A 13,826-nucleotide genomic window follows, 5' to 3' on the forward strand; every position below is an offset into this window, starting at 1 on the left:
CGAGTGCTGGGATTAAAGGCGTGTGCCACCACCACCCGGCTATAATGCCTATATTTTAAGAATAAAAACTTTCTTTTTTCTAAGTCAGCATAAGTCTTCACTGTTTACATAGCAAAGAGACAGCCGTGGAATAAACATTATTTTTCATATTTTGCTCACTTATATTCACATTGTTGAAATTTTTCTTTGTAGGTTTTTTAAGACATAAAAACAAAACAGGTAAAACAAAAACAAAGCTAACTAACAAAACCCCTGTGCTTTAGCTCTTTTCTGGGATGGCATGCACAGACTGTATATTCTGGCTATGATCAAGACGTTTGTGTTTGTGACTGAGTTATTCTGCATATATGTTTTTCAGATGTGGAACAAATGGCAATTGACTGGCTTACAAGAAATTTCTACTTCGTGGACCACATCAGTGACCGAATCTTTGTTTGCAATCACAATGGCTCCGTGTGTGTCACCCTGATTGAGCTGGAACTTCACAATCCTAAAGCCATAGCAGCAGATCCCATGGCAGGGTAAGATCATCACCTTCAGCGTGCCAGGTCTAGAAAAGGTCTAGAAAAATGGATCAAAGTCTAACATAAGGTTCTCTAGGAAATCAGATGTTAACATTATTAAAAAGAAATGTATTGATTTTAGTCCTAACATTGCAAGAAAAGAAACTGGCCAAAAGTCAACATTTGAAACTTAGTGGCTATCGGCGTCCTAACATGGAGTGATTCTGCAGACCTCTTTTGAGACACCAATACACTTCTCTTTTTTTCCAAAAATTGCCTGTGGTCTACAAACAACCTCAGTGGAGTGTCAAATTCATTTCTGATGCTCAACAGGAGACCTTAGAGTTAGCAAGTTTCACAAATGCTTCTTGAAAGACACACTGTTAATCTACTTGAGCCAGCATAGCATTTTGGTTTTTATAAGCTAAATACAATTTATGTTCATGGATACTCCAACATTAAAGATATCTTTGTTAGTTAAGATTATTTTTCCAATAAACATTGATATTTTAGCCTAATAATATTATTGGATTAATGAACTTAGCGGAATCCATTTCTTACTTGTTAGCTTTTTAATTTGTGATTCATTTTATTGGTTTATAAACCGTCCTTAAAAGACTCTCTCTTAAATAATAGAATCATTAATCTTTTAAAAATATTTACTTCTTGCTAAAATACGATCACAAATGTTTGAATTCCTATGAATTTTGTTCATACATTGGGAAAAATCTATATAGAAAAAACCCATCATTTATTAAGTAAACGTGGTAGTATAACTAGAAGAAGAAAAAACAAAGAGGCAGGGAATACTCAAAATCACCTGTTCATTACTCAGTGTAGCTGAAGGGAATGTGGAATCAACAGTACAGAGAACGACTCGAGATGAAAGGACTGTTGTTTTTGAATATGTAAATTGTGGCAGACTGAAAACTGGAATTTTATTCTTACTGTCATTTCAACAGTCCTCAGGCAGTTCGGCTGAAATGTCTTATGGAACTTAGCCTAAAGTGCCATAAGCCTCCGTTCAATAAAGGGGAAATATTTACTGAAGAAACAGCTGCCATCCATATGTGGACTTTTGTCACTCTTTACTTAAAGTCTGATTGAATATTAAGATGCATCATCACAATGGTTCTGATTTTGACAAGAACAGCTTGCACGTAAGGACTCTGCGAGGAAGGCTGCGTAACATAATTCTTGAATGAGGCTCTGTTTGTGTTTGCAGCAGATGGTGCCTTGACTGCAGCGATGCTTCAAAAGGCATTAGGAAAAGAAGTTGTATTTAAACTGATTTGTTTGGGTGGTTGGGTAAGGCTAGGAGGAAAGAATTAGAGATGTACAAATGTGCTCGCGGCATTCTCTTGGCATCCTTTTGGAAATGTACGTGCTTGCAAGTTTTGCTCTGATGGTGCTAACTGAATTGCAAATCGGCCTTGCGAGAGTCGTGTCTATCCAAACACTGAGAGGTGAAGCTGCCTTGTTCCTCCTCTCCAGTCACCACAGTCTTTGCCTTTCTTAAAAACAAAGATGCCGTGAGTCTTTCCAACAAAGCTGCCAACCGAAACGTAGCATGTGTGAATGTTGTTTCTCATTCTCGGCAACAGCATGCTTTATGTTTGCAGGCAACTTATTTCTCCCTGTCATTATGAGAAAGAGCCATATTTTGTCATTTTGTCAACAGCATTAGCAGTAGAAAGCCCCAACACTGTTTGCACACATTCTCTGATGGGTTCCTTGGGACTCTGGAACTGCTTAAGTGTAATTTGCTGTGTGTCATTTGTCACAATAGGTGCTCTGAAATGTTTTGCGTGGTCGGACTCTAACTCTTTTTCAATTCATGAGCGCAGATATCAACGCGAGAACTGTTCTCCTATTGTGAGTTCATGCAGTCTGGGGCTGAGTGTTTCAGCTCAGCTCCTCTTGTGTGTGAATAGTCTTTGGACTGACAGTGCACTGATGCATGGAGAAAAGTGGGAGGAGATTCCTCTTCCATCCACACTAGGATTCGTTCTGAAGATAATATCTGTACCAGAGTTATGAATAGGGAAATGTTAATAGCATAGTACTTCTCTTATTTCTAATTGTGCAGGGAAATGTTTCTTTGCTTCAGTATGTTCTGCGTGTTCAGAAATTATATATATATATATATATATATATATATATATATATATATATATATATATATATCAGTCATCTGACAGGAATCCTGAGTCCTAAACTTAGAAAGCTTGAACCACATCTGAATGGCCTTATGTCCTAAAGACCACATAGAAGGAACACCGCTCTCTTTGCTGTGTCTATGACTTGACTTTTGATTAGCATCATTATCGTTCCAATGTTATTCTCTGGTGTTTTTAGTTGTTTGAAGTTTGGACACAGAAGACTAATGCTTTGTGGAATCTCATCACGCCTGGAGCCAATCTCAATAAAAATATGTCAAAAAGAAGTTTCTAATGATGTTTGCATATTGTCTTCAATTTTTAATTACTTTCTTCAACTTACCATTTCAGGCAATTTTCCTGAGATATTTCTCAAGGTTTTTCTTTCATTGTTCAACAATATTTCCTTTCAGTGGCTCCTAGAAAAGCACCTATAAATTATAGATGAGGAGCTATTAATGTTGGAGGGTAGCAAAGAAGTCATAGTGTGACCAATATTAAAAATAACCAGTCTTTCAGGTGGCCACGAGGATTCTGCTTGTTTGATAGTTAAGAACGGTATCTTACTCCATCCTAGACCTTGTTTCATTTCCAGCAGATTCACTTTCTGGTGACCAGTCTCCTCAATGGGCATAAATTTCATGTGGACTGCATTTATTTAAGAAAAAAAGTACTGAGGAATACAAGACAAATAGGAAAATGAGATATCTGTTAGGAATGAAAATAAAATGGGTTCATGGTATTGGAGGGGAAATACAGAGCAGCTGTGGGAACAAGAGAGGAGTGGAGGAAATCTCCTCCTCAAGCATTGCTATGTTCATAAGTTTTTAAAGTTTTATTAAGCTAAGAAAACTTATATAGGATATAAATATTTTGGTAATGTCCTTTTAGAATAAGATGTGGAAGAAAGAATAATCCTGTTCCACTATTTTCTTCTTTTATTGGGAACGATTTTCTTTTCATACAATATATTCTAATCACTTGGCTCTCTCTCTCAGCAATTCCCAGATCCTCCAACCTCTCCCCATGCCCAATACCACAACATATTATTAAGAGATATTAACAAAAGAAAAGCATTCAAAAGAGCTAATTATTTTCAAATTAACATAGGAGCTTTTAAAACTGAAAAACAAACACCAAACTAAAACAAAACATGTGAATTTTATGCTACCTTTAAATGATGCCAGTACTTGTAGATCAGTAGGATAAGGCAGAGGAGGTTGTTATTTAATGGTGGTTGACTGGGTTTTGCAACGCCATGCTTCTTCAAGATCTGTGTCATCAAAAGAAGGGAACAAGGATAAAGAACAGAATATCAGTTTGTTTATTTGTTTGGTTGTGTTATTTGTGTTTTGTTTTGTTTGTTTGTCTGTTTTATTCTGCTATCTCCTTAAATGCTAAGAGATGCCATCTTGCAGGCTAGCATGATATGAACCTCAATAAGAAAGAAGGAAACGGGAAACTGCCTTTAACAGTTGTGTAGACATGAATTTACATGGGCTTCATCATTTCCAACACAAAAGGGTAACAGTGAAATTTGATGACGGCTGCTTTTGTCTGTGCACACTATTAGTGACGGCTTGCTTCGGTACTATGTATTAGCTGAGTCCATTGGTTTTAACTGAGATCATGGGCAAGCTGAGTCTGGCTTTTGTTCTAGCTGGCACTTTCAGATTCATTTTTGTTTGTTTGCTTGCTTGTTTTGATTGAACTATACATTTTCTCTGCTCTGTTCCCTTCCTCCCTTCTCGCCTTCTACTCTCTCCTGTGATTCCCCCATCCTCCCAATTTACTAAGAAGATCTTGTCTTTCTATCCTTCCTATATTAGATTCATGTATGTCTCTCTTAGGGTCCTCTTTACTATCTAGGTATTGCTAGGGCTAATTGGCCAAGCAGTGATTTAATTAAAAGAGTTTCTGTGTGATGACTTTGGGTCTAAGCTAGCCTGGCAGCCGGGTACCAACAAGTGATCCCTCCCTTGCAACATTTATGTTCTCTGTGGCTATGTACTCTAGGCTAAACTTTTTTTGTTTTGTTTTATGTCTAAAAGCCACTGATGAGTGAGTACATATTATATTTGTCTTTCTGGGTCTGGATTACTTCACTTAAGTGGTTTTATTATAGATCTATCCATCTGCCTGCAGGTTTCAAGACGCCATTATTATTTTTAACCACTGAATATTACTCCATTTTATAAATATACCACATTTTCATTACCCATTTTTTTTTGGTTGAGGAGGATCTAGGATTTTTTTCAGGTTCTGGATATTACAAATAATGCTGTTATGAAAATAGTTGAGCACATGTCCTTGTGGTATGATTGAGTATCCTTTGGGTATATACCCAAAAGTGGTATTGATGGTTCTTGAGGTAGACTGCTTCCTAATTTTCTGAGAAATCACCATACTGATTTCCAAAGCAGCTGTACAAGTTTGCACTACCCCCTGCATCCTCTTCCCCCACATCTTCTCCAGGATTTTTGATCTTTGCCATTCCTCCAGGAATAAGATGGAATCTCAAAGTTGTTTTGATTTGCATTTTTCGATGGCTAAGGATGTTGAACATTTCCTTAAGTGTCTTTCATCTATTTGAGATTCGTCTTTTGAGAATTCTCTGTTTAGGTCTGTACCCCAATTTTATTGGATTATTTGTTCTTTGATGTCAAGTTTCTTGAGTTCTTGGTATATTTTCAGATCAGTCCTTTGTCCAATGTGGGTTTGGTGAAGAACTTTTCCCATTCTGTAGGCTACCGTTTTGTCCTGTTGACCATGTTCTTTGATTTACAGAAGCTATTCCATTGTAGGAGGTCTCATTTTCTTATTGAACAAAGTATTCACATCAGACCTCAGACAGGGATGAATTTCACTATGATGTGAAATTGTCAATATACTATTGAAAGTGCAGATACCAAATAACCTAAAACTATGTGATTATTTGAAAAGTAAGGTATAATAATGGGTATTTATCCCAATACACTACATTCACTTATAGATATGGGGGCTGAAATGGTCTTGTTTTAATGAATTTAAGTTTGAAAAAGTTGGTAAAGACAGTACTCTAACTAGGTCACAATCTTAGTAGGTCTTATACTTATTTACAATCCATGACTTATATAGTTTTTGAAATTTTACAATTTAAGACTTTACATTTGATCTCTCACTTTGCAATGGAAGGCTACACCTACTCATCTCTCTAAGGTAACTCTAAAACATCAACTTCTTAACCTTCTTCACAACAATGCAGTCATAGATTCTGATACCTTTCCACAATATAGGGTATACCCTTAATAGATAGTATTTCTCCTTTCCTTCATGTCTTTTAAACTGTGTGTGTGTATACATATATATACCTGAGACATACAATGAGATCTGTGATGAGTATGCAGCATATAGTGATGAAATTAACTAATTAGCATGTCTTAAATGTTTATTATTTTTGTGTTGAGGATATTTAAATTACTTTCTTTGAGCTATTTTTAAATTTTTCAAATCTGTAATCAATGGAATTATTAATTTTAGCCCCTCCCACACTGCAGAATACTAACATTGATTCCTTTATCTAATGGTGACTCTAATCCAGTAATGAAATATTTACTTCCCAGCAATCTTCTTGGCCTCAGGAAACCACTATTGTCCCCTCTACCTATAAAGGATCAACTTCGGTTCTGTAATTATAAGACAGTGTGTGCTATTTGTCCTATTAGTGGCTTATTTCACTTATATAATGCACTTACTACTCATCCATGTTTCCAGAAATGACAAAATTTTATTTTTATTAATGGATGATTAAAATTCCACTGTATGCAAATGTATGCTAACTTTTTACTAACATATTCCTTCATAAACTCCTAGAGTGAATGAAATTTCTGATATTATGAATGCAGTTGCAGTAACCAATGCAGTTAGGTAAATCTGTAAATGCAACATAGGCACACTGTATTGTTTGAGATCGTTGCATCTTATGATATCTATTTAACCTTTAGGATTTTTGAGGCCCCTCCATACTAATTTCCCTAATGCCTGTAGGACTTTATGTTCCTACCAACAACATGTAAGAGTTTTCCTGATTCTTGTAATTTCTGGATAATGTACTAACTGTTAAAATTTGTTTATAAATTTCTCTTCATTAAATAACATTTAAGACTATAATGATTAAAATGATTTAGTGTTAACACTGAGCTTGTATTGTAACCATTGCTTCTGATGTTCGTCTTCCTGCAAATCAGTACAGACATGAATGACTCCTTAATTAGTAGCTCTGAGAATTCTCTCTGGCTGTCTGAGGTGTCTTATGCAAAGGAACTCTATGCCTAAAAGTCAGTGCACCTACACACTGTGTCTGTGCCAGCACCAGCTGCCTTGAACACTCCATGGTAGCTTTGAAATAGCTCTGCAAAGACTGCAGCTCATTGCACTGGTTCCTGAAGGTACCACACTGGCCAGGACTGCCCGACAGTTTTTGCAGCCACAAAAGTTAATGAATTGCTTCCACCTGGTCCACAGGACGAACACTTACCACTAAACAGCCACAACCATCCTCCACCCCACTCCCCATGTACTGGAACTATTATAACTGATACAAGGCCTAGGATTCGATTGCTTCAAAGCCATATTTATGGCTGCTGATGCCAAATAAATGACTGTGATATCTTGGCATAGTCTTTTTTTGAAGGTATAGAAGCAAGCTACTTGTCTCAGTGTATGAGACTTTTGGGAGAAACTCTTTATTACCTCCCCAGTGGTCTTTCCATGACTATTCTCAGTAGTATGTGCTCTTGCTAGAACAAAGAGTATAGTAGAAGATTGGATAACAGCAGTGAGGACCATAGACATGGCCTGACAGTCAACATTCTACACAGTAGTCAGGTGCCCTGATGTTTGGCAAAGCTGGTACTTGAGTCTGGACAACAGAAGATCACTGTGGAGGCTCCATGAAGCCAAATGCAGGTACTAGGTGTACGGTGTCTTCATTTGATGCTGAAGATCACTCCTTGTGTTAGTGGCAGGGAACACAACACCTCTAGAAACCCAGGCCCTGGGGTTGGAACCACCATTACTATACTTGCTGCTGAAGAAGGAGAGGGGATGGGCAATGATGCTTTGAAACTGAAGAACCGGCAACCCCTGAACCACCCTGTGCAGGCTTGAACCTAGCATGTCACGCAGTTGGCCTACATCCCACTCATATACTGAGATCCTCTCCACAGGATAGTATGCCTATGCCTGGCTTAACTTGGCCACCCTAGGCTGATTCTGTGGATAATCCCTTTCCTGCACTGTACTAACGGAGGCAGGATTGGAGTCCCGACAGCAAAGGCCGACCTCTGAGTAGCCACCACAGAGAGAGCAACAGTGGTTAAAAGCCCAGGACAAACAAGAAAACATGTAAGAGAACCTGTGTGAATGGAGCACCAGAAGAAAATCACAGGCCTTGATCTGCTTGGTTCTAGAAGGTATCAGTTCCTCAGATACAATGATCTCCGACCCAAGCTAAGAACACTAAGGGTCCTCAGAACTGAGGTCTGATGCTAGAGACCTGACCAACTCATAGTTGCTTGTCAGTGATAGTCAAATGACACGCAGAATTTATAACACTATTTTGTATATAGGTGATAATTTCATCATCAGTCTTGTAAAGACGCTCTGCCCTTTCTTCAAGCGGAGGGTGGTGCAGTTTTACCTTAGTCTCTGCATACTGCTGCAGCGTTTCTGTTATATTGTGATGAGCCTGGGGACAGGCAAGTGATTTAGGGCAATGCTTCTGTCGTACAGCCTTGGCTAAAATGTAACCCCATCTGGTATAACAATCCTGTTCCTCATCTCACACCATTCCCAGATGTATCATCATGAAAAAGACCCTATAAATATATACACACAAACATAAAAGGAAGGATTCAGCAGACTGTCAACATGTATATACGATGTGTGTGTGTGTATGTACGTATATACATATGTGTGTGTGTGTGTGTGTGTGTGTATATAGAGAGAGAGAACTATGTATGTGTTTAATGTGTGTATCTCTGTGTGTATAATGTTCATACACACATATATTCAACAATAATAAACAAAGAGAAAGACATTATCAGTTTGAGATTAGGGAGTGTACTTGGGAAGGGTTTGAGGGAGGAAAAGGAATGAGAAAGTGATGTAATTCTGGTAAATTAACCATAAACAGTAAAGTTGACCAAAAGGAAGAGTTAAGAAAGTCCCCATTCTTGCTTACTGCGTTGCTCTTGATTCTGGCTTCACAGGGTAAGTTCTGTAGGTCTGTTAAACTCGTTTCTTAATTACTGGGTTTACAATTCTGTTTCAATTAACCCTACTCAGGGTTGCTTTAGCCTCCCAGGAATGCTTCTGGTTGATTTAAGATGCCACTCAGAAAGAGGAAGTATCAGAAAATAAAAATAATAGCTTAGGAAGAGATTCATCACCTTACTTAAAATGGTGGATCTCAGGTAGTCCCAGGAACTGAGTTCAAAGTGTTAAACAAATAGGTTCCTCACACTTGTGCCCTGAGAGAGGCCCAGTTCTTCTCACACTAATGCCACTCTGGCTGTGATACGTTGCACTTGCTCCTTGAGTGTAGAAAAGGTCCCTGACCAGGATTGCCATCTTCATCTTCGCCAGAATTGTTATGCATATCCACGTAAATGGATTGCTTGGTTTTTGCTTTCAGCAGATGGAGGCCAGTGGCATGGAAATGAAAAAGGGTCACACCAGCGCAACAGGCAAAGGGTTAAGGGCTGAAGTCATCTGCTCTAACTACCATCCCAAGTTCTTTTTCTCTTCATGGGGCCCTCAGGAATTGAGCAGCCTTTTAAAACTTAGCTCAGCATGTTTGAAAAGGCGAGAAGTATAGCTTTGTTTCAACTCTTTATTCTATTTTCCTTCAGTCAGAATCCTGTAATTGCTTTCTGGGTAATATTATTTTCTATTTTTAAGATATATATCTGTCTTTAACATTTTATGTGACACCAAGCTCCTGGGTGTTATGCTAATAACATACCCATTATCCCTATTTTTGTGTTTAAGAACATTTTATGAAAGTGATGGTAGTTTTTATTCTTTCTGATTGATTCCCTGATACAGGGAAACTGAATGTTTCCTAATGCTGGGTAATGGTAAATACATTTTGTTTCACTTATAAAATGATTGTCAAGTGGCTGGAAAGCTTTTTCACTTCCTGCCATAAAATAGATTACATTCTAAAACAGTCTCTGCTAATAGTATAGAGAATTGTTTAGAGTTTCAAACAGTTGAAAATGGTCTCTAGTTGTTTCTCGCTGGGAGTTTTGTCAAACAGAAATTGGGTTGCAGGCAGCAGGCCTGCTTCTTCAGTAATGGTACATATTCCAGTACATTGCAACTCCCATGGTGCTTAGGTGTGATGAGAGCATCAAGACAAGTTACACAGCATTCTTGAAAAGCTAGGAGAACATAAGAGTTACACATGGCATATCAGATACTATGAGAACTTTGGGATATAGTTTCCCCAAATTTTGAATTATTTAAAAATACTAGGCAGTGGGGTTTTTTGTATTTCTTTTTTAATTATTCAGGTCAATAATAGTTTAGGTGAAAAATGAAAATTTCAAAGCCCAAGGGAATCTCATTTTATAAAAGCACATGAGGAAAGGACAAAACTAAAACAATACAATAACTCTCTTATTCCCTTCTACCTGCACATTACCACATTTTAATATCTGAAATCAACTTACGTTTTTATCAGGTTCTATAGTTTAGTCAATAAAAAAAAAGAAGCGAAACCAGTTTTACGTTTTTATTCTGAGGTCTGTTTTATGCTTCTGGACTGCTGAAATTTGCAGGCTATTGAACCGAAACTGTTTTCCCCGGAGCCAAACTCTTAGTAGGTTGACTATGTAGAAATGGGCCTCACTCTAAAGTCAAAATAACAGCTGGAAAAGTAGTTTAAATTCAATTATTTTGTCATGCAAAAAGAAAAGGCAAACATTGAATTAGTTTTTTGTTTTTGTTTTTGTTTTTGTTTTTTTTTGGTGTCTTTTCTTTGTGAGAGAGGTGTCTTTGTAAGCCAGTGAAATAAAGCATTGCACTTAAATTAATGAGCAACTAAACAAATTATCCCGATTAGATTCAAAAGTAACTGATGGTTTTTCAGAAAGCAAATCTAACATTTTTCTGCCATTAAGTTAGCCAATCTTATGAGTTTGAGTTTGGTCCCACTTATATGAAGAGTCTGAAACCCAACAGTCAGCATAGAACCTCTAAAATGGGACACTGTGTGATTTATATATTTATATATGTATATTTTTTTAGTTTTAACTCAAAACTATTTGTTGACTTCTAGATTCAATTGGTCTAACATTCAAATTTATGCATAACAATTAACTTACCCATTTGATTAATTGAAATAGGTATATAATTCACAGACTACACATGAGCTTTGCCATGTGTTATGGAATCAAGAACGCCTGGCATTGTAATAAACAGTTGCTTGATCCTTACAACACAATTCATGGAAATGAGGACATGGATGTACAGTAAACACTTGTCCATTGGAATCCTACATTGTGGTTCCCAGATATATGTGCATACCTTCCCTTATGTTCCCATTTGAATACTCTCCAGTTAGGCTGAAGTACAAGACCTTCATTCACATCATAATTTTTGTTTGTTTTTGTCACAGTCATGTGAACCAAACTACAGAGACTCTAAAACCACTACTCTCTCCAACTCTAAATAAAACAACAAACCATGAAATTTCTGCAAAATATTCTCCTTTAGAGTATAAAAAGATAGCTAGACCTACTAGTTTTTGGTCAGGCCATATCTGTGGTCAACTTGGATAAAAATTAAGAAAGGTGAGGTATATATGCACCCTTCTTGGGAAGTTGGATAGTTGCACAATTTTTTTTTTCTTGTTAAAGTTTTCTCTGGTCCTATGTTCTCCTATGCCTATCCTTCTGTATGCTGTTCTTTATATTTTGTGATGATCTATGTTCCCTTGATGAAAGGGCCAGTGTTCTACTTACTCCTGGTCTCTACATATGTCACAGGTTTTCTTTTTTTGTCATTTCAACTTTAAATGTTTAAGAAAACAAAGATATTTGTAACCTTGGCTTGTGGTTTTATACTGTTTGAATCTGGATTCGTCAGAATTTGTTTGTGGATCTGAAAGTAAAATCAATTTCTACTGAATCATGCAGACCTTGGTGATGGTGAAGAATAAGGACTTATAAAGAGATATCTGAATACAGTGAATTTTCTATTAGGAAAAAATAATTGAAAAAACAATGCTGAGATCACTTCACTGAAAATAGAAGAGAAATATATGGGACCAATATCATGAGACTGTTTGCTGTGGAATGTGAGGTGCTTGAGATTACATTGCATTCTTCAGGATTGATATGTTGATGCTTTATGTAGGAGGTCTGCGTGTGCTAGATAAGTATGGCAATAGCCTTGATGATGATGAAGACAGAGATGGTAGTGACAACTACATCAATAACTGTGGTAAAGGTGATATTCACCTCAACAAAACTATTCTCGAAACTGAATGGAGGACAATTTTATTAAGTGTACAAAATTTAAAGACAAATCCCTAGTTTAAATCCACTGGGAAAGATACTTCAGAGCTCACTAGAGATATCTTAATCTTGAACATAGAGCCTTGAAAAGTTGAAGATAAGGAAAATTCTAGATACTAATGGAGACAACTTGATGTAAGCTCTGTCTTATTTAGATCTTTTTACTCCTAAAATCTTCACATGCTCATAACTATTCGATATAAACTGGACCCCAAAATACAGGTCAAGGTTTCCTAGCAAAGAAAACTTTTAACCCACATCATAAATTTTAGGCTATTCTTATTTTGATAAAATAAGAATAAAATATAACATCATGAAATCATGATAAGTCTTATTTTATGTATTATTTGATTTAATATTACGTTAAATATTAAAGATATACACTCAAAGATAATTTTAAATTTACTTCATTAAATATAATTAAGATAAATAATAGGCATATTTATAGGTTATACGACTACTTTGTAGTATAATGAAAGCCAAAAAGGGACATAGCTAAACCCAAATTCCTAAAGTAGTCTTATCAGTAACTTTAAAGGTTCTAAGTCCCTTGCCTTCAACTCTTGTAATTCACAGAACTTGGGTGGCATCTCTGAGTAGAGGCATGTCTAGGAGGTGGTCAAGATACATTTCAATTGAGAAGAACATTGTATTACACGTCTATCAGGAGAGTATTCTTATAGTTTGTGTAGTAAATGTCTAGACAAGTCATTCCAGACAGCATAAAACCACAATACCTCATATTTTCTCCTTGCTAAGTCAATACTGGGTATTTTTCATGAAGAACACAGTGATCTGATGCATGTTCTAGGAACTAATTTAAGATTAAGCTGACTGCATGATTCCTGCATGCAATTATAAGTGCCCCAGCTCATCTTCTGATCATAATATTGTTTACATAAACACGGAAATGTTTTTTTCATTTACATGGAACGCAGAGTCAGTTAACTAGTTTCACAACACATAACTTCTTTTCGTAGTATTTTGTACTACATCAAATGTAGTACATTTGTGTTTCTATGTAGTTTTTGTGTTTCTAATTGGGCCAGTTTTCTTTGAAGGACAACCAGAGAGGAAATTAAAAAAAAAAAATACAGTGATAGTGTACCAAACAATGTGAGTTCAGATTTTCTTTGTTCTATACACCTTCTCTGTTTCGGCCCATATAATCTTCCTATGTATTAGAAGGTACTTAGAGTTCCATTTTTCCCTTATGCTCTTTTATACATGAGACTTGAACAGGTAAGATTATTTCTTCCTAGTTAAAACCAAACAAAGCAACAACAACAACAATAAAAACAAAAGCAAAAACAACACAATTTATTGAAATCAAGATTTGAGCTTAAGAATGTAACCCTTTAGTCTACAATTTATTTTCAAAAACTTTTTTTTTATTAGAATAGTCTTTATTTTCAATTCAGGCATGTTTTGAATCTTAAACTTGTTGCTTAAGTCCATGGCATGGAGCTCATAATACTCCTGCCGTAGCCTTCCCATTCTTGTAAGTATGTGTCAGCATGCCAGCCCATAGCTTACAATAATTTTTACCATATTTTTATCATGCTGAGTCATCCTGAGAATGTGGAATTAAAGTTGAG

The 13,826-nt window shown here is 36.5% G+C and overlaps 1 protein-coding gene across 1 annotated transcript in view; it reads left to right on the top strand.

Moving 5' to 3' along the window:
- The window catches only part of Lrp1b (LDL receptor related protein 1B), a 1,777,071-nt gene that overhangs the window by 889,691 nt on the left and 873,554 nt on the right, over positions 1 to 13,826 (top strand). The window contains exon 7 of the mRNA XM_041674488.1: positions 359 to 521. Within this exon, the coding sequence (XP_041530422.1) occupies positions 359 to 521 (163 nt within the window). The remainder of the gene's footprint in view (positions 1 to 358; positions 522 to 13,826) is intronic.

The sequence above is a fragment of the Microtus oregoni genome, unplaced genomic scaffold, assembly GCF_018167655.1.
Source record: "Microtus oregoni isolate MIOR12 unplaced genomic scaffold, Mior012 000025F_ref0000491, whole genome shotgun sequence".
NCBI lineage: Eukaryota > Metazoa > Chordata > Mammalia > Rodentia > Cricetidae > Microtus > Microtus oregoni.